The sequence below is a fragment of the Urocampus carinirostris genome, chromosome 8 (genome assembly GCF_059441175.1).
Source record: "Urocampus carinirostris isolate Australia breed hairy pipefish chromosome 8, RoL_Ucar_1.0, whole genome shotgun sequence".
Taxonomy (NCBI): Eukaryota; Metazoa; Chordata; class Actinopteri; order Syngnathiformes; family Syngnathidae; genus Urocampus; species Urocampus carinirostris.
Window position 1 is genome coordinate 17,049,246 of NC_142356.1, and position 26,958 is coordinate 17,076,203.

The 26,958-nt window shown below is 39.2% G+C and overlaps 1 protein-coding gene across 2 annotated transcripts in view; it reads left to right on the forward strand.

Moving 5' to 3' along the window:
- Positions 1-26,958, forward strand: part of inpp4b (inositol polyphosphate-4-phosphatase type II B) — a 324,645-nt gene that overhangs the window by 43,285 nt on the left and 254,402 nt on the right. For both annotated transcript variants that reach the window (XM_088341789.1, XM_088341788.1), the window contains exons 3-4: positions 4,636-4,986; positions 26,096-26,140. In XM_088341789.1, the coding sequence (XP_088197915.1) occupies positions 4,899-4,986; positions 26,096-26,140 (133 nt within the window). In that variant the 5' untranslated portion in view covers positions 4,636-4,898. The remainder of the gene's footprint in view (positions 1-4,635; positions 4,987-26,095; positions 26,141-26,958) is intronic.

A 26,958-nucleotide genomic window follows, 5' to 3' on the forward strand; every position in this document is an offset into this window, starting at 1 on the left:
TGGTAGTGTAGGGAGAAAAAAAGAAGCAATCTGTCAAAACTAGGGAAAAAAAACACTTTTTGTCAGTGCGGGAGATTATTTGTTAAGATTGTTTTCTTTCTAGAGTGACCTACATTGTAGTATATGACATTTAATCACTGTGTGAGGCGCCGTTTCATTAAATTGAACACAGATGTGTTTGCGAATGGGCATCGATTTGGTGACGTTGGCTGGTCCAAAAGTGGAATGTTGAAGCGGACTGCAAGATTATTGGAACAGACTCCTAGGATGTCACAAAATCACATCCTAAGGATCACTGAAAGGTTGTCCCCTAGTGCAACTACTCTGTTGGATCTTGTTTGTTGCCAGCAAGCGTACTATTTCATTTTAAAGGTGTTTTTGAATGCTTTGCTTCCCTTCATTTGTTTCAGTTGTTTTTTGATGTATTTAAAGAATGTGCAAAGGTTCCCCACATAATTTAAGAATAATTAGACCTTTTTTCTTTTTTTGGAGGGTAGATCTTTTTGACTTTTGTAAATAGCTCACATGATGAGAAATTGTGAGAACTTCTTCACTAAATGATGGCTTGCTTTCCAGTGTTTCCCAACCTTTTATGTGACAAGGCACATACAGGTTGGGATTTCTTTAAAAAAATCTCGAGTTATGTCCGTCAAAATGAAAGTGAATTCCCGGCAATAGTTTCATATTTGTATGTTTGAGATTGTTATGTTGCCTGAATTGACAGTATTAAATGTTTCTTATCATTTGTAGTCACTGTGGCTTAGAGGTGAAACAGGTCATTCATTTTGCTATAGTGCTATATTGTTCACCTGTTCTTTGAAGTTTGACTACATTTTTCTTTTCTGGAAAAAGAACTAGTGGAAAAAAATATGTTTTACTATGTTCTAACTTTTGTGTTTTAAAGAAAGAAAAGAATTATACATAAAATTGGCAAAATGCAATGTGATAAATTGAATTTTGCAGGGTGGTCTTAATCGGGCACGGCGGCGCAGTGGTTAGCGCATGTGCGGCACAGTTCAAGTCATGGGAACCTCCTGCGTGGGTTCAAATCCAGCTCCAGACTTTCTGTGCGGAGTTTGTATGTTCTCCCCGTGCTTGCGTGGGTTTCCTCCGGGCACCCTGGTTTCCTCCCACATTCCAAAAACATGCATTTCAGGTGAATTGGCCAGTCCAAATTGTCCTGAGGTGTGGATGAGCGAGCGAGTTGTCTGTCCCTGTGTGCCCTGCGATTGGCTGGCAACCAGTTCAGGGTGTCCCCTGCCCACTACCCGGAGATGGCTGGGATGGGCTCCAGCACCCCCGCGACCCTACTGAGGATAAGCGGTGCAGCTGATGAGATGAGATCTTAATCGGCTTTATTACCGCAAAATACTTCTCGTGGACAATAATCTGTATTATTTGTGATTGCAACATCCTTTGCTGTCTGGTCATCCTGAAAGGGGGATGCCACATGTGCGGTCCCTTCTCAGGGTTTCTTCATTTTCCTCATGTTGAGGTTTTTGAGTTTTTCCTTGCCCTCATGTTGGTTCCAGATCAGGGGATGGTGTAATAATAGTCTGAAAAAATAGTCTGTGTAATAACCTGTGAAGCCCTTTGAGACCCTTTGTGATTAAGGGCCATACAAATAAACATGACTAGACTTGACTTGACTATTTGATAAATGTTCCTGTTTAGTTTCATTGATGGGCAATTAGTGTATAGAAAAAAACAATAATGGTAATCTGTTGCCACCCACTGATATGCATGAATGTTAATCACTCGGTTGATCACTGGAAAAAAGCAATTGTATTGTAAAATTGCGAGCTGTTTCGGAAAGAGGTAATCGGGCAATTTCCTGCGGCACACTACACAATATCTCATGGCAAATTCGTGTGCCCTGTTACACGAAACTAGCCAATTGGCTGGTATGTGAAAGGGCTAAGTAAAGACTCAAAGCTTTGCAAAAAAGAGACTTAATGCTGGTTTATGTTAATTAGGGGGAGTACATAAAATTTGATTCATACAATGGATGTTTGCGAAGCTTCCCACCATGCAACATTTGTTGAAAATATTTAGACACTCTACAAAAGCTCGACATCATTGACAGGAATTGGCCAGACCTTCAATGAATTTGCAAAGTTATGATTTTTAACTTTAGCCAATCATATTATATTTAGTGAAGTGTTGCAATGTTTACCAATCACTGCAACTTTTACCCACTATTGTCCAATCTTCACGTTGGGTCATGTCAAACCTTTCATGTTGCATGTCCGATTGTGAGGCATTTTCAGTCCTGGCAAGGAGATGTTAAACTTGAGGTTACTCAGGAACATTTATGGTCTACATACTAACGCCAGCTTGACTACTATTAAAACTCTGACTTATTATGTTATATTTTTTGAATTAGTGCTTAGTTTCTATTTTTAACAATTGTGCCGTTAAGTAAATGCAACACAGCCACATTCTCAAAACATCCATTCATCCATCTATTCTGTGCCACTTATATTCACTAGGGTCGCGGGGTGCTGGAGCCCATGTCAAGTCAAGTCAAGTCATTTTTATTTGTATAGCCCTTGATCACAAAGAGTCTCAAAGGGCTTCACAGGTTATTACACAGACTATATTGCACAGACTATATTACACAGACTATTTTTCAGACTATTATTACACCATCCCCTGCTCTGGAACCAACATGAGGGCAAGGGAAAACTCCAAAAACCTCAACATGAGGAAAATGAAGAAACCTTGAGAAGGGACCGCACATGTGGTATCCCCCTTCCAGGATTACCAGACAGCAAAGGATGTTGCAATCTCAAATAATACAGAGATATTTTCCACTAAAAGTATAGGTTATTCATATGCTATAGAGAAGAAGTGAGTTTTAAGCTTAGATTTAAACATTTCCACTGAAGTTGCAGATCGGATCTCCGGGGGAAGAGCATTCCACAGCACCGGTGCCCGGATGGAGAACGCTCTCGAACCAGCGGAACCCATCTTGGCTCTTGGGATCACCAGAAGACCGGAGCTCTCAGAACGAAGGCTTCGGACCGGAACATAGGGGAAAATCAGATCTGAAAGATATGAGGGAGCAAGTCCATGTATGATTTGGTATAATACTAAGAGAACCTTGAAATCACATCTTAGGCTAACAGGGAGCCAATGCAGGTTAGCCAAAATCGGGGTGATGTGATCGGACTTTTTTGTCCTAGTTAAAAGCCTCGCTCTGGCATTTTTTACCAGCTGAAGACTCTTGATTCTGGTCTTCGGGAGACCGGAGAGTAGTGCATTACCCAGCTATCTTTGTGCAGTGGGGAGTGTACACTCTGAACTGGTTGCAGATAAGTCGGAGGGCATCACTGAAAGGTGCAACTACTCTGTTAGATCTTGTTTGTCGCCAGCTATAGTCCTAGAGCAAGCGTACATTTTAATTTTAAAGATGTTTGCTCTCTTTAAAATGTTTTTTAAATTCTCAACTTCCCTTAAACCTTTATTTTTCTAGTTTCTAATTCATTGAAAAAATATGTAAAAGATCCGCCCCAAAATTTGAAAACATCCTTTTTTTGTTCTGGGTAGATCTTTTTGATTTTTGCAAAAAAACTCACATGCTGAAAAATTGTAAGTACTTCTGGACTAAATGATAGCTTGACTAATCCAGTGTTTCCCAACCTTTTTTGTGACGAGGCCCACTTTTTGTCTTTAAAACATTTTTGAGGTACTCTGTAATGTGTACAATTTTTTTAAGTTTTATTGTTTTTTAACAACTGTGCCATTTATTAAATGCAACACTGCAACATTCTCAAAACATCCATCCATCCCTTTTCTGTGCCGCTTATATTCACTAGAGCCGCGGGGGTGCTGGAGCCTGTCCCTGCTCTCTTCGTGCAGTGGGCAGGGGACACTCTGAACTGATTGCCAGTTAGTTATTCACACTTAGGGACAAGTTAGCCCGGCCAATTGACTTGACATGCATGTTTTTAGAATGTGGGAGTAAACCGGAGTGCCTGGAGGAAACTCACGCAGGAACGAGGCGTACATGCAAACTCTACAAAGGGAGGCTGCAGTACCTCGACTTGAACCCTGGACCTCCGCACCGTAGGGCTGCAGGCTAACCACCCAGCTGCTAGGAAAACATGATCAGATTGGTACAAGGATACTTGCAGTCCTCTGGCATTAGATGCATTGGCCTAGAATTGAACCCAGGCCTCTCACATGGCAGGCGATAACAACAACGTTCTCAAAACCGTCCTGCAACATTATCTATTTTTGATTGCAGCAAACTTACGAAATACATTTCCTTATGGTCCATTAATATACAAGATTTACTCATTGTAGGTAGATGTTCAGTATTGAGCCTCATGTGCCCCCACCTGAGAGAACAATAAACACATTCTAAAACTATAGACAATGCGGGAAGTGGGATTAAGAGTGAGGCAGATGGAAGAGAAAAATCAAAAAGCATGTCTGCATTGAGTAAAGAGAGAGAGGAAAAAACGTAGGAGAGATGTTTGTGTGTGTCTGTATGTGTGAGAGATTTTTTTTTGGGGGGTGAATTGCGCTGTGTCTAGAGTAGGTGCACACGGTCAGGCTGAGATTAATTGATGGAGTGGCGTATCGCAAGTAACATCAATTCTATCCTGCTTTTTCTTTCCTTCCTAGTCTCACTCACTCATCACTCTACCTCAACAACCCTCCATCCACCCCCTCCCTCCACTTTCTCGGATTCCTTGCTGGTCCCTCTCTTCCGAAACTCTGATGCTGCCGGAGCGCGGTCACAGATCGCAATCGCTGCATGACAGCAGCTTCCCTGCCAAACTGCGTAGTTAGTCGCAGGTGTTTGGGGAGGAAAACTGGAGTGGACAGCCGTGTTCCGCAGAGGAGGTTGGGGAAGAGGTGGAGGACCAGAAGGGGGAGCCGGACAGATGGACGGGGCTGGAGAAGCGGGATACTGCGTTCTTGACCTGAAGGAACTGAGCAACTGTCCTATAGAGGAGCTACCTCATGCCACTGGTGAGCTTTGTTGTTTCTTTTACCAGCTCCCCCACCTGTGTTCTTTACCTATGTCGCTCGGCTTAGTCCTCTACCAAACCGTTAAACATCCTTGCAGATTGAGCTGTTGCTTGAATTTCGTAGTGTTTGTGTTTGGCATTATAAAGAAAATACCGGTGGGTCCATTGAGTACAAGGTCGATTCACGAAATATAATTAACAAGTAGGTAAGGGTTATTGAAAGGATACATTTTTTAAAAATGTGCATAAAATGGGTTTTATTAATTAACAAATACTTAAAGATGTCCTACATAAGATAAAACAATTTACTCCATTTTCAAAAGCACATTTTCATACCTGTCAACCTCCACGGCTCCATGCCCTTACAAGCTGTCGTATTTTCCCTTACAAAATACAAAATAATCTTACACCATATTTTTTTTTCAAACGTGTTTATGTAGTTTAAAGTGTTATATTGTACATGTGTTTCATTATATCATATATATTGTTAATTAACATTTTGTTGGGAGATACTGAGTTGCTCGACATGAATGAGGTTTATTATAAAAAAAGTTCAAAAACTAAGTAGCTTGGACGTTCACTGTTGAAGGATAAATGCATGCAAATATAATTAAGTAGAATAATACATTTTCTTATCCAAATTATGAATTCATTTTCTGCATTAAATTATTATTGGTAATATACTGATTAAAGGGATAACCAGAAAACTCTTTTTTCATTTTCTCCTTTTATACTTCCTTTTTTCCTTAACTTCTTTATACAACATAATAATTCGTAATATAATGCATCAAAGCAAGTGAGCCATTTGAGAGCCGGCTCTCTTTAATGAGTTGAGCCGAAAAAGCCGGTTCTCTAAAAAGAGACGGAATCCCTTTCACTACACAACTACCACATGAAATCCGATGTTTTTTTAAGACCACATGTATTTCAACCCCGCCTATTGTTTTCAGATCAGAATGACTTACTGCGTTTCAATTCAGGTTCGGCCATTGCAACGTGATGATTGTATCCAAAGAAAATTCAAAACTATGTTGTAATGTAGGCCTACTGCTCTGCTTTTGCTTTGTTCACGTGTGATCGGAATGATGCATGATGGGAAATCCCCAGGCGGCAGACACATGCGCACAGTAGCATCAAACTGCTCGCTTCGTTTGCAACGAAAAAAACGATACCGAGATAGAGGCTACCACGGCGAACTCGTTTGACTTGATTGATTTGCCGTTTCGGCGATAGTCGGTGTTTACCGGATGGTACCCATAATTGACAAATTTGCGTTTTTCCATACAGATTTTTTTGTATGTCATACACGTGTCAAAATGCATAATAAACGTACAGGTTGACAGGTATGCATTTTCCTTTTTTTCTCATTGTCTTATCTAGCTGAGGTTAGATTATGTTATAAACTGGGCTTATGATGGGCAAAGGTATTTGCTAGATTGGATTCTTAGAGGTTTGTTTAAAACTATTTTTATTGTTTAATATCTCACCATTAACTTTTGACATGTTAACTTGTTTTAACCCTCTAAAATTGAGAAATGTTTGTACATCATTTTCAACCTAAAGAAGAATTGCTCAGTTTGCTTGAATTAACTCACCAAATTCGGTTGTTTTGCTCCCAAAAATGTAAAGTGATCCAAACAATTTCGGTTATATTTATTCTCAAGTGTTTGTGTTGAGAAACACTGCACTGGGAGACTTGTGTTAGGATGCCTCTTTGATTTGTCTCCAATGAACTATTACAGTTGTTAAGCGGTGTCTGAAACTCATGACAAAAAGTTACCGGACACCAGGGCAGACAACTCTGAAAAGTTGCCTGCCCAGCCATAAAGTTGCCTGCCCCATCTTTCACAACTTGAAACACAAAAAGACGACTAATCGCAAAAATTTTTTTGCAAAGTATTAAGGATTGATAATCAGAACATACAACAGAACAACACTTTAAAATAAAGTTTATTATAAATCTACTAATAACGTTCATTGCATGTATATGACATCGCTGTTTTCCATCTTCCATCAGTATTTACACATCTTCATTCATGCAATGTTTGCATTGCGTCATCAGCTACAAGCTACGTGAACTCCTCTTCCACGATGCTTTTAATGTACGTTTACGTTTTGTAGCGTCATAAATTTTCTTAGCTTCTTTTGAATATTTCTTCTGAGGCTGAGGTTTTGGCTTGATTCCTAACCACTTCTCCATTTTTCTTGTGTTTTTTGTGCGTCTACTTTGGAAAATGATATGCAAATGCACGACCTTATAACGCTCAGGAAAGTCCGGAAGTACGAAGTTATTCGATGCAGTCTTTTGATCGGCTGCCGAGTATGCGAATTGCCCAACAAACCGAAATTCCGAAATTTCCAAACCGAACGAAGATTTCGAAATTGGAATAAAGCAAACGTTAGATTTGAAAAAAATTACAAAACTAAAAACTAAAAAATATATATTTTTTGAAAAAGTTGTCGGCCGCCCAGGCAGAGACGTTGTGTCACTGTTGTTAAATCATAATTCCTTCTGTTTTTGCTTACGAAATATTTTGATTGGCCCTTTGCTGGGTAACCATAAATACGTTCGGAGTCATAGCATGTCAAAAGGGTTCTAACTGTAAAAACTGCAATGTATTGCACTTATTGAATCAGTGGAAAATCACTTTAATCTCTGCGTAAAGGAAAATATTGTTAGCAGTCAACTATCAACCTGAATCAAATCTTTTTCACATAATTTCAATCAAACTTAATAATACACGGTGCCGGAATAAAAGTAATAGCCAATTAAAACATTATCCCGCCAACTTAACACCATTTCCTCTTCCTAGTTAAAACCAGAATCTGTGGAATATGCACGTTGCCTTTTCGTCTTCCGCTCTAATCCCTGCATGCACAGTTAAATCCATCCATGTGAGCACTTTTGCATTTGCACACTTGTTGAACTTTATCAGCGTGCGTTGAGTCCATCCCATTTGCGGACGACGTGTGACAGCTATGTGAGCGGAGCGGTCACCCTGCTGCGCTGCACCACCGTTTTTGTTTACCCAGGCAGAGCGCGTAATTAGCATGTTGCGCACGAGAGACGGGCGTGACAGGCCCCCATTATCGGTGGCAAGGTGACATGCTTTTTTTCCCTCCTTCTCTTTTTCGATGGTGACAGCACCGGAAAGCGGGTTAGGCTATACTTTGAAAGGTAGAACCCGGTGGCATCTTTACACACCTCCCACCAAGACGTTATGCTAATTTTACGGGAACAGCTTGAGGTTTTTTACTTGTCTTTGTTTTTACAGATGCAGGTAACACATTTTCCTCTAGGATTTGTTGGCTAATTGACCTGTGTTCCTTACATTGAAAAAACAATTCACTATGTATTAAACTCAATTAAAGCTATCAAGTCAAGTCAAATTTATTTATATAGCCCTTAATCACAAAAATGTCTCAAAGGACTGCACAGGATTACAATCACACAATTACCTGATCTTAAACCACCCTATTAATTTATTACTAATCTATTTTCATTTACATGTGTCATACTATCCATACCCAACTACGCAAGTGTTTCAAGTCTTGTTTATAACAATGCTGTACAGACGCTGCCCTACTTACGAACGAGAGGTTCCGGACGATTGTTCGTAAGTTGAATTTTTTCGTAAGTTTCTTCAGTGCTATATTTTGTATGGAATGTATGTTTAAGGGTTATACAAGTATGTTTAAGGCTTGTATAAGTAGCCTGTATTGTTTTGAAACTGAAAAAAAAACCTTTGATAAAATAATAGGCTCTATAACGTTACAAATCAGGCTGAATGATAAAGCATTGTACTGAAAAACAAAGCCACACATTAGGCGTTGACATTCTGTGGTCTGTGAAGCCCTTTGAGACTCCTAGTGATTAAGGGCGTCACAAATAATAATAATAAACGTTACTTGACTTGAATATAAAGATGAATACAGTTAAGTTTAACTTTCTTTTGGAAGATTTAGGCAACTTCCTCCTCCGTGGTAAAAAGTGGACGAAAAAAAAGCAATCCAACCATTTTCTCAACCGCATCAAGCTTTCTTTTTCCACTTTCATTTCAAAAGAAACGGCTCGCCTCTTCTTTAAGCTTTACACCAACCACATCGAATGAATGCACAAGATATTAAACAATAAAAACGTCGAAGTTCTAAGCGTGCTAGAGATACAGTGCAGTGTGTTTACACAGTAACCAGGAAGTAGAAGCCGGATTTCTTCTTTGGGGTAGATGCTGGTTGACCTCCCACAGCGCCACACGGCAGAAAGAAGCACTACAGCATTCATCATTATGTTGGCTCTGATACGGTATCGCTAGCCGGCAATGTCCTTCTGAGTGGGCAGAGGTGTGTCATCTATTTTCTGGGCTGTGATGATGATGCTCTGCATGTTTATTTTCTGTTTGCTGGGAGCAAGACATTTTTTCAGACCAATACCTTTATCCCAAATTGATATTTGATAACCATACCGCATACCAATGCCATTTGTTTATGAAATTCCTTTCATTTTGCCAAAAAGATCATTTTGAAAGTTATAGCTTTCATTCCCAAAATATTTTTCCCTAATATTGCATTTATTTAATAGAAAATTTGTATTACTCAAAAGGTGGGGTATGTAACCTAAAAATATTATACTTACTGACGCCACCTTCTGACTGCAATTATCATTACAGGTCCTTTTGTGTGAAATTCTTAGATGCGCATGAATCAACTCCTTTTCATCTTTTTGATGGGATTGGGTTAGCATTTGGACTGTATTATAAACGGTCCTTTTCTTACCTTCACTATTCTCATCCTATAATTAAAGTAAACTACGCCCACGTGCGTGATATCACCTACCCCCCGCCTCCTTCGCTCGAGCGTAATGCGCTTTGTGGCCCTAACAGCAGATAGTGTGGTGAAAAAGAAGATATAATGGCTCTTTGAACTCAGTGAAGTTTTGTTAACACATACTTAATAGAGAAAATATTTAATTTCAAACTTGTAAGGACACCTCAAACTACGAACCCCACCTTTATTTTCAGTTTATTATTATCTCACTCAAATAGATTAATAATCATGATCTTTATCAAATATGATTACATAAGTAAAGGAGTAATAAATGACTGAAATAATAAAAACGTTGTAAACGAAGAACTCCTACTCAATGCAGTAACACATTTCCACATTACAACAGTTTCTGATGGTTTTATGGTCACTAAAACACAGCCGGTACTGTTATCGGCTCTCATTGAAAAATATAGCATAAAAAAAAGGTTAGTTGAGGCACTGACATCTGGTATTCGCTCATCCCTAGTTATGCGTAACACAGGTTTGTTTCTATATTATATTACTAGTTACCTAACCTGAGAACTAAATTGCAGTGCTGTTTTTTTTTTTACAATAAATCCCTCATTAGTTATACAGCCAATTTTGTGCACTGCTCGTCCCGACCTAGTATTAGAATTTCAAGATACCAAGTCAACAACTTTTAGACATGTGGGCTCTGTACACATGGTGAAATAATCCTTAATTTGAAGGGGATTTGCACTCACTGGTGGATTAAACAAGACAGGAGGCGTCTCTCACGTGGTATAGCGCTTGTGGTTTGTTGAAAATATGAGCGATGGCCAGCGATCTCAGACCACACACACATGCGCACACACGTTTGAATTATTAATATGATCTCCAAATCCAGAGTAAATAGCATTGGGAATATAAACAGGCCTTGTTCCGATGCTCGGGCTCTTTCAATGTAATATGTATTCATGAAGAGGGTAAGGGAGGCTATAAGCAGAGTAAGGGCTTTATCAAAGCTCTTTGAAAATTGCTTGTTGTTCTTATTGAGACTGCAGTGTATGAAACATCTTTGATTTTTTTTTTCCTTGATCAAGTAAAAAAAAAAAATGGCGTATTTGCAAACCCATGTAGCTTTCACATTTTTAGAAGCAATAATATACAATGTTGTTATTGTAGACAACAAAAGTTATTAACCCCCTAAATTTATGTTTTTTTAAACCTTTTTTTTGGAGCCAAGGCGAACTTTTTCATTACTAAATCTTGTTAAACAACTACCTGCTTATTGCGGGCATTAGGGGTTCAGTTAAAGTAATTTACTTGCAAATCATGGTGGAAAATAAGTATCCGGTCATTACAAAGAGTTCATCTCAATACTTTGTTATGTACCCTTTGTAGGCGATAACGGAGGCCAAACGTTTTTTTGTTGCTCATCAGAAGCTTTACACACACTGTTGCTGGTATTTAGGCCCATTCTTCCTTGCAGATCTCAAGAGCAGTGATGTTTTGGGGCTGTTGTTGGAAACGTAAACTTTTAACTCCCTACAAATTTTTTATGGGAATGAGATTTGACCAGGTAGGGCTAATCCAGGACCTAAAAATGCTTCTTTCAAAGCCACTCCTTTGTTGCCCTGGTTGTGTGTTTGGGATCATTGTCATGCTTCAATGCCCTGATGGAAGGAGATTTTCACTCTAAATCTCAAAAAACATGGCCCCAGTCATTATTTCCTTTACACGGATCAGTTGTCCCGGTCCCTTTGCAGAAAAACAGCTCCAAAGCATGATGTTTCCACCCCCATGCTTCAGGCATGGTGGTTATGCTGTGCTCCAGATGCAAGTCAGTATTCTTTTGCCTCAAAACACGAGAACATGTGTTTCTACCCAAACATTTTATTTTTGTTTCATCTCACCCAATACATTCTCCAAGTCCTATTCTGGATGTCTTGAGAGCTGCAGACGGGCATGGACATGTACTGCTTTCAGCGGGGGGAAACGTCTGGCACTGCAGGATTTGAGTCCCTGGTTGGCCATTGTGTTACTGATAGAAGCCTTTGTTACTGTGGCCCTAGCTCTCTGTAGGTTATTCACAAGGGCCCCCCTGTGGTTCTGGGATTTTTGCTCACACTTCTTATAATTTTGACACTACAGGGTGGGATCTTGCATAGAGCTCCAGATTGAGGGAGATTAATCATTTTCTATTACTTGCTCCCACAGTTGATTTTTTTACACCAAGCGTTTTACCAATTGCAAATTGTCTTCCCAGCCAGGTGCAGGTCTACAATTTTGTCTCTTGTGTCCTTCGATAGCTCTTTGGTCTTGGCTATAGTGGAGTTTGGAGTGTTGTGGAGAGGTGTATTTTATACTGATAAACCCCTGCGCACACCTGGCGCCACCCGCGTGAGGAATTTGGCATTGTTACCTTTGGCTGCAGAATACCAACGGCGACGCAACCGTTTACCTAACGCTATTATCAGCGGCACGGTTTTCCTCTCTCCACCAAGTTGTTTACGTCAGGTATTTTGGGATCATAACACCACTCAAAATAGCGACTACTATATGGTTGGATAGCGATTAAGAAATGCAGTACAATAGCTCCCCTACTTACGACCATTCAACTTACCAAAAACATTTCGGGATGTTGAAAGATATCCGGACATGGCTGTAAGTTAGATTTTGTATTGTGTGCACCTTTTTCAGAGTACAGGACATTACTGTAGTGCTTCTTTCCACCGCTTTATCTTCCTAGTTTGTTTGTAAACATTCTATACTGTATGTCCAGCACGCTAAATTTTGCATTATTATTGTTTAATATCTCATGCACTCATTCAATATGGTTAGTGTAAAGTGTAAAGAAGAGGCGAGCTGTTTCATTTGAAATGAAAGTGGAATATAGAAGCGTGATGCATTTGAGAAAATGGTTGGATCACTTTTTTTCGGGCACTTTTTACCATGGAGGAGGAAGTCGCCTAACTCTTGAAGCCTATCTTCCAAAAGTAAGTTAAACTTAACTTTATTTATCTTTCTAGAGCATATTATTTTATGGAATGTTTATTATTAGTACAAAACAATACAGGCTACTTATACAAGCCTTAAACAAACTTATACAAACCTTAAACATACAAAATGTAGCACTGAAGCAACTACAAACAAATTTAACTTACGATCATCTGGAATCTCGTTCATAAGTAGGGCAGCGTCTGTATTTACTAATGGGCATTCATGACAGTACATAATGAATTGTAATATGTGTAATAAACAACATGAGGGAGACTTTTGGGAGCCAAAACAAAATGCTCGTTTTAGTGAATCTAGCCCAAAAAGCTGTTTTTCTAAAAAGAGTCAGAGTTCCCATCTCTGCAACGGATAATTTGCTTCCTTGAAGATAAAAGTAAACTCTAGTCAAAAACATCCCTGCAGTGTGTCGTATTTAGAGCGTATACGTCAAGTCACGGTTTTTACTGTTACCCTGCACACTTGAAGAATTTGGTGACTGAGCGCCAAAATGATCTAACATGTTTGATACTCTGCGCCATTGGCACTGCGCCCTATTCCTCCAAAAAGTGCCTGCTGGTGCACACTTGAAGCCAGAACCGAAATGCCATTCGCCAGGGGCGTCACAGGCGGTTGGCGCCAAAAGTCACGCAGGGCTTAATGAGTTCAAACCGGTGCCATTAATACAGGTAACGAGTGGAGCCTCGTTAGAAGAAGTTAGACCTCTTTGACAGCCAGAAATCTTGCTTGTTTGGAGGAGACCAAATACTTATTTTCCACTTTAATTTGGAATCAATTCTTTAAAAATCAAGCTATGGGATTTTTTTGTGTATTTCTACATTCAGTCTCTTGGTTGAGGTTTACCGATGTTGAAAATGACTAATTATTTCAAGTAGGAGGGAGACTGGCACAATTGGTGGTTGACTAAATACTTATTCACCCCATTGTAAACCCAGTCAAATAAACTCTTTTTCACAATTTAATTGCTACACAAACATATGAAAACAAAACAGACCAGCAGTGAGTAGCATGACGTCACTCTCTGGCTCTCCCCACTCCTACCTAATGTGTTCCACCCCGAACAATTTTGCTAAAAAAAAAAAAAAAAAAAAGCTAACAGGCACAGTAGGGAAACAAAGCAAAAGGCATCTTTGAACTCAGTTGGGCCTTGCTAAGACATACTTAGTAAAGAAAATATTTAATTTATCTTATTGCCTAAATTGACAGTATGACATTTTTGTAGTCACAGTGAGGTAAAAAAAGCTTATTTGGTGAATAATTTGCGATTTTACAATTATTTTTAACAATTTTTCAAGTTTTAATATCTACTTTTTTTCAAAAGAAATGACAAAAATTACAACTTAAAATGAGAGAAAACCATCTGCCTGTTCATACTACATTTAACATTTACTTTAAGTAAAATCAAAATATATACTTCAAATCAGCCAAATGATGTGCACGATTGTATTTCATTTGTTTTATTTTTCTAATTTTGTGCAGTGCTTCATAAAACTAAACATGCTTATTATACTGTGTTACCCCATTAACAGATAATTGGTATCTAAAATTAAAATACTAATCTGCTGCCACCTACTGATATGGATAAATGTTATTTACCTAGCTGATTAATGGAAGAAAGCACTGATACTGAAGAACGGTATTCTTCTTTGCAAGGATTAATTTGGCCAATATCCTGAAGCACTCTCGGCAAGGTCTCAAGGCACAATCGGGTAGCTCGATAACATATTAAAATAATAAATGTAACCGAATAACACAGCTTAACATTTAATAGCTTATAGATTATTTTATTTCAGGAAAGGAAAATACAAGAATTGATGAAAACTCTGACTTCCGCTACATCCCCCGCCAAACTTTGCATTACCATTGTATTTAAATGTATTATTTTTCGAGACATATCAGTCTAACATACCTCTATGAAACTTTTCTACTCAAAATGAGATTTAGGGACATCCAAATGCTCACCAGGGAACCATGAACTGTAAGAACTGACTTATTCAGTGAGATTTTGTGACAGATTTTGCAAAAAAATGTCAATACACAAACAATACACGAACCCAAAAATGTTCCTTTTGCTTTTGTATTTAAAAGGAGGAGAATTATACAAGCAATATAAGTAAAATCTCATTGAACAGACAATGAAATTGCATTATAAATTGAAACATGCATCGCAGTCATGGCTGCTTTGACCAATCTAAAATGACATTACCTCTAAATAAAATGGAGCAGAAAACACACCAACAAGTCAGTTCCACTCTGATATGACGAGCAGAAAATAAATGGAACTTGCACTAGGAAGGCAACACTGCTTAAGAATCCTTTCAAAAGTTGAAAAGCAACCATAAGTTCATAAATAGTTCTAGTGGTTAAAATAACAAAATGTTTAAGTCCGCTTGTTATAATGAGACTGACATGCCTTACTGATGAGACAAAGATTAATTTGTTTGGCTCAGATGGTGTGGCAGCAACTAGGTGACGAGTACAAACATGTTTGTGTCGTGCCTAAAGTCAAGCATGTAATTGGGAATGTCATGGTTTGGAACTGCATAAGTGGAACTGGAATTGGGGAAATTGCATTTCATTAAGGGAAACACAAACTCAAGCATGTACTGTGAAAAACTGTACAAGAGAACGATCTCCTCCCCGCAGAAACTGGTTCGCAGGGCAATGTTCCAGCCTGACAATGACCCCAAATACACTTCTAAGGGGCTAAGGGTAAATTAAATCAAATAGAACATCTTTGGGGCATGCGGAAGGGTGTACTAGCTTTTGTGACATAATGTAGCTATGGAACAATCGTGATCCAAGGAGCAGGCGAGGGGTTGGTGTTCCAGTGAGCTCAAACAGCAAAGGCGACAGAGTTTGTGATCCGGAAGGGCAGGCGATGGTTCAGTTTAGAATAGAATAGAATATGCCTTTATTGTCATTGTTACAACATGGGATATATTGTAACAACGAAATTGGACGACTCCAGTTCCACATTTTACAGTGAGGATAATGAAACAAAGAGATAAAGGAACAAAGAACATGTTTTAACTGGAACTTTTACTGGAACAACTAAAGGCTGAGATAAGAGTGCTTGGGATGTGGCATGGAAGACAACAAACTAACAAAGAACTAAAAGGGCTTCATACTAATAAAGGGAAGAGACGATCAAGACAAGTGCCATCAGCTGTGAAGAGGAAATTAGCACCCGGAAGTGAGGTTAAGGTCGAGCGGGAGAGAGAGAACATATTGAGAAACAGAACTCGGAGTGTAGGATTGTGACAGGAACTCTAACTGCGCCTTATAAATGGTACATCTTTATATACCAGAAAATATAGTGATAGGCAAATTATTGTTATTAAAAATGGTTCATTTAAAACACATATGATGGTAATTATTTTTATGTCAGTTAGAAAAACATATAATCACTATAAAACAATATATACAAATGTTCTCCATTGTTAATACAGTGCCCAGCAAAAGTATTGGCCCCCTCAAGAACATGTTGTCATTTTGCCACAATTTGGGATTCAGACTTAAAGCTAAAAAACATATTTTCTAAGAATCAAGATGCTAGAAACAATCGTGAAGTGTGAATTATTTCAACATTTTATGTTATAATTACACCAAAGCAAGCGTTGCAAAGAAAATAGGCCTCCTGCTCTCTCAGTTCAGCCAACTGCATCCAGAGGTTTCTGGATGACTTCTGAATGAGCTGGGCTCAGAGGTCTGCCAAAGCAGACACTGGAGAACAGACAGCATTATGAATACTAAAGAACTCACCAGGCAACGTCTGGGATCAAGTTATAGAAGAGTTCAAAGGTAGAAATGTGGTACAGGAAGAGTTAGCCACATTTACACATATCCCAGAGCACTGCGCAAGCAAGAATATCAAAATGGAGAGAGCATAAAACAACCACAAACCTACCAAGACCTGGCCGTTTCTATAAACTTTTAGTTTAAATAGGGGAAAACTAATCAGAGAACCAACCAAGAGGCCGACGTTCATATTGGATGTCCTGCAGGCATACACAGGTGATGTAAGGCAATCTGTGCATAAGACAACTGTTAGTCGTACTTTACATGAATCTCCCCTTTATGGAAGAGCGGCAAGAAGAATTCCCTTTCTGACAAAATTCCATAAAAAGGCCCATGAAGCAACATGGGAGACACAAATAACATGTAGAACAAGGTGCTCCGGTCAGCTGAGACCAAGATGAATTTTTTTTGGGCTGAATGTAAAGTGAAAACACCATCCCCACTGTCAAACATGGGGGTGGCAGCATTATGTTTTGAGGTTGCTTTAGTGGACGCTGGTAAGACGGTTAAAGTTGATGGGAAGATGGTTGGAGCCAAATACACTGCTATTCTGGCAGAACATTTGTAAGAGACATGAGAATGGGGTGCAGGTTCATCTTCCAACAAGACAACGATCCTAAACATAACGCATAAAAAAACACTCACAATATAAAGTTGTTAGAATGGCCAAGCAAAAGTCCAGTCCTCAATCCTATGGAGCATTTGTGGAAAGTTCTGAAAAACGCTTTGCACAAACGATCACCATCAAACCCTATGGAACTAAAGCTGTTCTGTAAGGAATAATGGGCAAGTATTTCTGTTTCAAGATGTGCAAAACAAAGAGATACCCTTAAAGCATTATGGCTGTAATCACAGCAAAGGAGGTTGTACAAAGTATTAACTCAAAGGGGGCCAATATTTTTGCAACGCCCACTTTTCAATGTATCATTTGTCAGCACAGTATAAAATGTTGAATGAATTATTTATCTTTTTTATGATTGTGTCTCTCATTTTGTTGATTCAAAAAAACGTTTCTTATAAGCTTGAAGCCTGAAATGCGGCAATATGTCAAAGCTCTTCGGTCGGACAATATTTTTGCAAGGCACTGTAGTTTTCAAATTCCCTACTACATCTTTGACACATTTGTGTTGAGATTTTCTCAGAACATTTAATGTAAAAACAAAAATCCGTTATTTCTAATGCTAGTTTGGAAAACCATAACAAATGCTATCAATATGAAACATTTTCTATTGATTCTATTGATTGTGAATAGGTTTGAAAACCCCTACTAAATCTTTGTGACCATCACTGGTTAGCTATTTTTTTAACTACTCTGCCTGGCTTACCAGGTGTTCTTTAGGGACACCACGTTGGTGATCCCTGCTATAAATAAATACTGTGGACCCTAAATTAGCTGTGGTAGACCTTAATGACAAGCATCTCGCTCCTAGGCACGCCCAAAGGCCTCCACGGAGCATCTCCAATGAGCTTAAGGCCAAAGCTCCAAACAGGGTTTCAGTGAAGTGAATGGAGGTTAAGTGATCACCTGCTTTGTTCCTCAGTAGTTGTCATTGACTAAGACAGGCACCCGGTCTTTCACACATTCTAATGAATTACCTTCAAGCGTGGGCCGCCACCTCCCAACTCCGCCTCCGGTGCCACCTGCAGACACTGCTTGATAGATTTTGCAGTTATTCCTCCAGGCCCGACGGCAAGTGCTCGGCAGCAGGCGATGCACACCTCATTTGCTTTTGGGACCCCCGCGGGTGACGCATCTGCATGTCGCCTGCCGCCTCGCTGGCCTTATTAGCATATTCATAATGCCAGCGCAGAACGTTTCTGAGCGGCACACCTGTGCTACTTGTCTTCCCACACGTCTGCGTAGAGCTTGGCTTTATGATTGTTGCTGATCTGTAACTGATTTGATTATCGTAATTAGCCATGCTTCCATTGCCTCCGTCCACTACACTTTTTGCATTGGCCGTCCTTGTTCGATACAAAAAGTTAAATAGAGAAGCAGTGGCAGTTGTTACTTAAAGACTGCTGTAAAACATTGGTTGTTCCAGTTTAATAATTCAGAAGAAATATCCCCAGGTGGTTGAAAGTGAACTACTGGTAACTTTTCCCACTTTCCAAATAAGTTACATTTCTCAAAGGGACTCTGTGTAAAAGTCGACCACTAGATGTCACTGTATTGTGTAGTGCAACCTAAAACAAGTCTAAAAATCACAAGGAAGAATGCAAACTTTTTTTAATGCATAGAATCAAAGTGACCAGATCACAACTTTTCCTTTAATTTTTTTCAAGAATTTCATTTTTAGAAGTAGGATGCATAAAATAATATACATTGTGTCTTTAAAACAAAAGAAAAAAATGCTTCAAATGGTGCTTTCCAATTTCGAGTCCAAAAATAAAATATTAGACTCGGCCCCTACGGCTGACCAAAGAAAACAGGCAAACGCGGGAAATAAAGTTTGGAGGGACTACTGCAGTAGGAGAATGATCCGTCAGCGAGTACAACGTGGCACCTCTGGCTGTCCGGATCTTTCTGACCACTTCCGGTTCAGTAGCGCATTTATTGAAAAGTCACGCATGCGCATTACATTACATACAATGGATAAATACTGAAATGGGTGGATCTTTGAATGCGACTATATGTGTGTGTGTGTGACTGATTAATTGTGTATTAAAATAGAAAACCAGGTTAATTTCATAGCAAGTTCATTTGTAACATTGGAGTCTGACGAATACACAATAACTAAAATTCGCTTACTTTACACAATGTAGCCTTTTATCTTGAATTTTACAAAGCCACCTAGAAAATCATAAGAATGACATTAAACTACCAAGTATTGTGCGGAAGTTAAAATGTTTTTGCCACTACATATTTGAGCATCCGAAAAAAACTACACTAAACTAAATAAAACAAAAAATAGGACTAAAAACAATACAGTTAAAGGTCGTTGTGTATTTTTCGACTTTTTAGGCTGAATGCAAAGTGAAAACACCATCCCCACTGTCAAACATGGGGGTGGCAGCATTATGTTTTGAGGTTGCTTTTCTTTAGTGAGGGCTGGTAAGACGGTTAGAGTTGATGGGAAGATGGTTGGAGCCAAATACAGGGCTATTTTGGCATAACATTTGTAAGAGACATGAGAATGGGGTGCAGGTTCATCTTCCAACAAGACAACTATCCTAAACATTCACATGCTCACCCATACCTAGAGTCAAATTGGAGTCAGCACATTACCTGACAAGCTGCTATGCATGTTTTTTGAATGTGGGAGGGAACTGGAATGCCTGAATGAAACCTACTTAGGCATGGGAAAAAAATGCAAACCCCGCACAGGAAGCCTGGTATCTGGATTTGAACCCCACGACCTCAGAATTGTGCCAAACATGGCTAACTGCTCAGCTGCTGTGCTGCGCGTTGTAATATTGTATAGTAAGATAATGTACATTGCATATGGTTAATATAGCACAGACACATTGCACAGAAAAAGGCAGACAAATCTTGTCAAAATCCTGAAACATTCTAATCAGGCCTTCTTAAATTCCTCTGGGACTTTTCTGGTTAAAAATAAACCGACCAAAATACCCCGACAGTTATGCAAGGTGGATAAAACATAATCTCCCAAATTGGGGGTTCGACTAAAAATTCCTTAGAATTTACATTTCCTAAAACATAACCAATCTGTATTGGCTCATGCCTTGCATTTTTGCGATGGATTCCTTTTACTCTGTGCACAATTTTGAAGCCGACATAAACATGTTATTACGCATAATTTCGTAGTAGTCTACGGGCCTCCCTCCAAAATGCCACAAATGATAGATGTCGCCATTCATTGTAGATTATGCAAACACACTGCAATCTTGTCGAGTGTCAGCGCGAAGCTTTCTAGTTATCCATTGTCCTTCGGGGTCTCCGTTGCAACGATGGCTGCAGGACCGACAAGTCATCCGTCACCGCCGCTCTATCTCATTCATCACGTTCACAGTCGGGCACACAAACCAGGAGGAAGCATCTGCGCCGGACAGTCAATGGTAAAAATAAAATCCGCTTTCTGAGACACAATTGGCCTGACTGTGGCTCATCGGCTCTTCTAATGGACCGCGAAGACTCAAAATCTTACCGAAGTGTAATGGGGGACAGGTCAAGTCTTTCCGTCACAGTTTGGGGGTGCGACTTATACTCCGGTGTGACTTGTGTGTGAAATCATTGACACATTATTATATCATTTCACATGTTATTTCCACACTGAAATGCAAGAAGTTAGTCTAGGCCTGTGTTGGTAATTTCAACATTGCCAGTAATTTCTAAAAACAATGGAGAAGAGGCTGAACAAAAATGGCACCGGGAAAAATATCATATTCTGCAGATCACAGCTGCGAATAGGGACATGTGCAGCCAAAAACAGTAATCGCGCAGCGTTTGGAGTTAGCAAGAAGAAGAGGTGATGATGAGACTCACGTGAGTAAAGTAGAAAAGGAAGCATCTCATCTTAACTCCCGAGTTGGGGGAGTTGTTTAAAAATGGACACAGAAGATGAATATTTTATTGGAATTAGTGATTTGGAGTGGAACTCATAATTTGGTAAACATGTTCTTTGTGTTAGATTCATCTGAATAACTCCTAGTATGTTATGTTGGTACTGAAATCTCCAGGCACATCAGTCATTTAACGTTACACTTATTCAGCCTGTCGTTCTCTATTTTGTTTTAAATTGCCTTTCAAGATGACAATTATATTTTTGGTATTGGATTCATTCAAATAAATGTCCTACAATGTGATTTTAAGGTTCTGTTGGTAGTATACAAAATCATGCATGCTCCCTCATATCTTTTAGATTTAATTTCCCCTTATGTTCCGGTCCGGAGCCTTCGCTCTGAAAACCCTGGTCTACTAGTGGATCCCATGAGCTGAGAAGAGATCCGCAGGTTCGAGAGCGTTCTCCATTCAGGCCCCGGTGCTGTGGAATGCTCTTTCCCCTGAGATTCCTTCTGCAACCTCAGTGGAAATATTTCAATCTAAGCTTAAAACATACTTCTATTCTGTACCATATGAATAACCTATATTTTATGTTGACAATATCTGTGTATTATTTGCCCTCATGTAGATCAGGGGATATTGTCATAATAGTATGTGGTTTGCAATCATCTGTGGTCTGTGCAGCTCTCTGAGACTTTGTGATTAAGGGCTATACAAATAAACATGACTTGAATAGACTACAAAAATGAACACTGAAAATTTATAATTTTGTAGGTTTTTGGTCATGGCAAGTCAATTTATTAAAGAGGAGCTTAAAAAACATCTTAATACACATCAAAAAAAGTGAAAACATCAGGTGGGAACCCGGTTCTACCGTACTTCCTATTTTCACTGTATGGCAAAACTAATGCCTTTTAGCATCAGAAGATGGAACACAAGGGGATAACTCGGGTTTCTTCCAATGATTTATTGTACATCGGGGAGAGATAAACAGTTTCCATTTGGATGTTCTCATTTATCACGTGTGTAAAAGTATTGGAATTTGTGTAAAGCACAGAGTGCTGGTGCTCAATTTCAGATTGAGACATTGCCTGTGAAGTCTGCATTTGTACAAATGTTTCAAGCTGTGTGAATAGCTGGGTGGGTTTAAAACCTTTGGGAAGTGGGAAATAAGTTGCTAATGCAACCATCTGAAAAAGGAATTAGGCACCGGCACACAAAGTAAAGGACGTCAAACTAATACACCCTGAAAAAATGGTAGCTGTTTAAAAAACATTTTGAAAGGAAACCCCCAAATAATCTCCATCAATCCACCCATTATCTGCACCGCTTATCCTCAGTAGGGTCCCGGGGTGCTGGAGCCCATCCTAGCCATCTTTGGGAAGTGGGCAGGGGACACCCTGAACATTGCCAGCCAGTCGCAGGGCACACACCTAGGGACAATTTGGACCGGCCCATTAACCTGACATGCATGTTTTTGGAATGTGGGAGGAAACCGTAGTGCCCGGAGGAAACCCACGCAAGCACGGGGAGAACATGCAAACTCCACACAGGAAGGTTTGATCTCATGACCTCACAACTGTGCCGCACACGCACTAACCACTTGCGCCGTCGTGCTGCCCCTAAATAATGTAAATAAGTGAAAGCTTTTAGAGGAAATACGTTTAGGGAAAACAGAAAAGTACAGAACAAACATGACTAACTCGAAGAATAGCTGGTTTAACAATTCAAATTAAGATATTTATATTATATACCACAGCCATATCCCCCTAGTGGGAGGTGGCTAGAGTCATTTCTGACTCTTTTTGGGAGATTGATTTAGAGGAGGGGATTCCCAGCACCCTCGTTCAACCCAACTGAGGTGTTGGGAGTCATTAAGTGACCAAACCCCCCAATTCCAACCCCTAATGCTGAACGCCAAGCCGGGAGGCAACGGGTACCAATGTTTAAGTCTTAGGTGTGACTCGGCCGAGGCTTGAACCACAACCTCCCAGTCTCGAGGCGGGCGCCATACCTCCAAGGCCACCGAGCTGGTCAGGTGGTATAAGATATTTAGAATAAGCAAAAAAATAAAAGAGTTTTTGTTGGGTCAAGTTAATCCACAAGCCAAAAACTAAAAGAAAACAATTGAGTAAACCATACTATATCAGTGTTAATTTTACCTGTGAAAAGTGATTGGTCCCGGGGACTCGCATGCTCAAAAATCTATGGGTCCCAACAGAGATCTATGGGTCCCCAAAATTTAGTGTTATCGAGGTTGACATTGTAAATCGGCGACAAATATATTGTATAGATCTATATATTCATTCAGTTTTAATCATCGGTTTATTGGTAATACAAATCAGTTATCACTTCAAGATTTTTCAGTTCACAACAATATTGCACATTATTCAAAATAAAAAATTATATCAATCTGTATTTTCATTCAGTTTTAATCATCACAGTGAATTGATAATACAAAGCAGTTATCACTTCAGATTTTTCACTTCACAAAAATATTGTACATTATACAAAAGCATATTGCTGAAATATTAGTCTATGTATTCGTGCAGTTTTAATCACAGTTAATTGGTAATACAAAGCAAGTTATCACTTCAGATTTTACAATTCATATATTCTTCGTGGTTTGCTGTCCCGCCACAGTTGTAATGCCTTCTCAAGGTCCAATCCATTATCATCCTCCTCATATCGTAACCAGGAATATAATTGAGTCAATTTTGGCAGAAAAGTCCTTGCTAGGAGTATTCTTTTGTCTTTTGACGAAAACTTGAACCGCGAGACCAAAACAACAATGGCGGATCTGCCTGACGAAAAGTTTGGAGTGCGGTAAATCTTTGTTTAAAAATAAATGTAATATAAAAAATGACATATTGTGTCAAAAAAGTCCTGGGCACGCACGTTGACTTGACACTTTGCGTTCCCAGCAGAATTGATGCGTCTAGGACGCAGGGACGCGGGCAAACGAGAACACTGCTATATAGACGCAAAAGTTGAACCGCAATATGGAACACTTGAATGGAATTGATTGACAGTGAGCAAAACAGTAATGGCTTATAGAAATCATTTGCATGAATATTAGAAATGTAACTCAGCATTTGCCTTTTTCAAAATCAAATATGAAATTATGTAAAAACACAAAACACTGATTACATGTAGATGGTGATAGAACGGCACCTTAGTCTGTAATTTTACATGCACTCAGCTATGCAGACAGGCCAATTATCTGTCCAAACAAAGCTGTTTTTTTTTTTTTTTTTTATTCCTGTCGACACTCCGCTTTCACTATCCAGGGATGCGGAGTGTGCCGTCTTTTGTCACATTGGAGCCAGCACTGATGAAACTTTGATAAGCTTCGATGACACGTCGGGCTGCGGCAGCACAAAACTCTTTAAGCTAGCAGGGCCTAAGACGCTGCGGATGTCAGGCCCGTGGGAAGGATTGGCACTTCAAACTCAAATGTTTTGGGCGAGATTTGCTTTCCCCCGATATACAAAACTGTTAAAATAGATAAATAAAAATCTACTGGAGTGCTATTGCTAGTTTTTGGAGAACAGTATTCCTGTGGCAATTTGCCGTTTGTCTTTTGCGTCCTTAGTGCATCACAGATGTCTTTTCCAATGATTGGTTTTACGGATAAATATGTATTTGCAGTATTATGGTATCACTTCAAAACGGACCTGAGCACTCCGGTCCTCGAGAAGTGCGTGTCCTGTTTGATTTTGGAGGTTTCTGGTCTTCTCGACACAAATTATGAGCTCGTTGGCAAGCTGCAGGAGCTCGGAATCACCTGTGTAGCTGAGAAACCTCGAAACCAGGGGGGACACGCAGACCTCGAGGACTAGAGTGCTATTGTAAATTTGAAATGTAACCTTTTTGTTTTCCGTTTTGTAGGGTAAGGTTATTTTCTTGTTTTGATTTTGAAAATGTCTCCCCAGCAAGGGAAAAAAGTGACATTCCACTCAGAGGTTCCGGCTTCAGTCGACTCCCTTTCGCCACATGGCTATGTTTTATATCACTCTGTTGTACAGCTGTTCTTTTGTGCAAATATTTCGTTGTTTCTTTTTGTTAGTGCCTTTACACTCAAACAATCTGAGAACTGCTTTTTATATCCTAGGCGATGATTGGAGCAATCCAAATGAATCTTTTTTCAATGTCAAGAATTGAATGGAATTGAATGTCTTTATTGTCGTTATACAGATATAACAAAATTTGAGCTCCATCATAAGTGCACGCATAATTGGAATAAGAAATGTCAAATAAAAAAATAGAATAAAACAAGGTAAGAAAATTTGTGCAATAAAACCAGTATTGAGCTGATAATGATTAATTCCGGTTCAATTGTTTTTTAGCGCAAACGAGTTGATAATGGTAACAGCTCTTGGGAAGAAGCTGTCTGAGTCTATTTGAGATTAAGTTGCTTGCCAGAAGCATACACTTACACTATATGTGGATGGAGACAACTGTTGCATCCACTTTATATGGACTCTGGCTTTTTCACTACAGGGAAAGAAAATAAAACTATCAATATACGTGGGGCTTTTTAAGTGAGTAAGACTAAGTTCACAGTGCTTTGCAGCATAAAAAAAAATTGAGATTATATTTGTATATGTGGTTCTCGCATTGCAAAGATCCACTAAAAACGGGCGGTTATTGAATGGATTAGCAGCAAAATTTGAGGGAATATTGTAGATAAAGTTTGTGCACCACTATTCGTTTTGGTGTTTTTTTTTAAATTCATTTTTATCAGTGATTGGTTTTAATCTTCTGCGTATAGGTTGTTTACCATTCAAAATTATTATAATCAGATTTATTTTCGACCACCCATTTTTCATGGAGCAGACACATAATATTAAGAAAAATACCCTGGGTGCAAAAATGAGTTATCGATAGTTGATCAGAAAAACACCTTTGAGTAATTTCCAGTGGCATTGAGCCACTGCTAAAAACGCCGTTTTTAAACCATTTTTGAGTGTGTGAAACCTTGTTTGACAGTACTTATTCTCCAGTATTGGATTTTTTACGTCATCTTTTATAACCTAAGGCTTTGTTTCTCTTGCAGGAGTTCCTCGGCCTCTGAAGATATCTCAAGTGGAGTTTGGTCTAGGTAAGCACTATATTTTCCTGTCTTATTCAAGGTTTCTCAATGGGTTTAATGCATTTATGGGCCCTCATCATGTGGAAGGGCTTTATTTCATCTTTGTAACAGCATCAAGTATTCATTAAATTGTTATTTTTCTAATAGGTTTCTTAGGTCTTTTTGTCTACCCTTTCTAAAAAGTCCTGCTATAGACGGAAGGTAAATTTAAAGAGCTCTGATCTTGTAAAACTCAGATTAGTTTTTGTGTACCAGAGCAGTTCACGAATTTTATGATAAATAAAACTGTGATTTTCAACTGTAAATTTGCATGTTCGTATGTAGAAAAATAAGCAAACCTAATGTTCATACCTGTGACGTGGTATGGGGCAAGGATTTTGATTAAATTATGTGAGACCTTTTATACAGAATGTCCACCATAAACTTAAACTGCTTTCACAGTCGTGTTCCACGGACAGACTGAGGAGATGTAAATGTAAATGGTCTGCATTTATATAGCGCTTTTCAAGTCAATGACGACCCCCCAAAGTGCTTTACAACGTGCTTCACACTTTTCCTTTTTAACCGATAGCAGCGTCTGCCATGCAAGGCAACTACCTGCTAACCGAGGCATTAGGGATTAAGTGTCTTGCCCAAAGACACTTCGACATATAATAATAATAATAATAATAATAATTTCCTTGTATTGTCATTCTGTGTAACAATGTACACAGAACGAAATGTCGATTGCACCTGACCCGTTGTAGCGAGCCGATGCAGCCGCAGCCAACAGAGGGCGCCGCCGACCACTTTTTAAGTCTTAGGAATGACTCGGCCGGGGCGCGAAC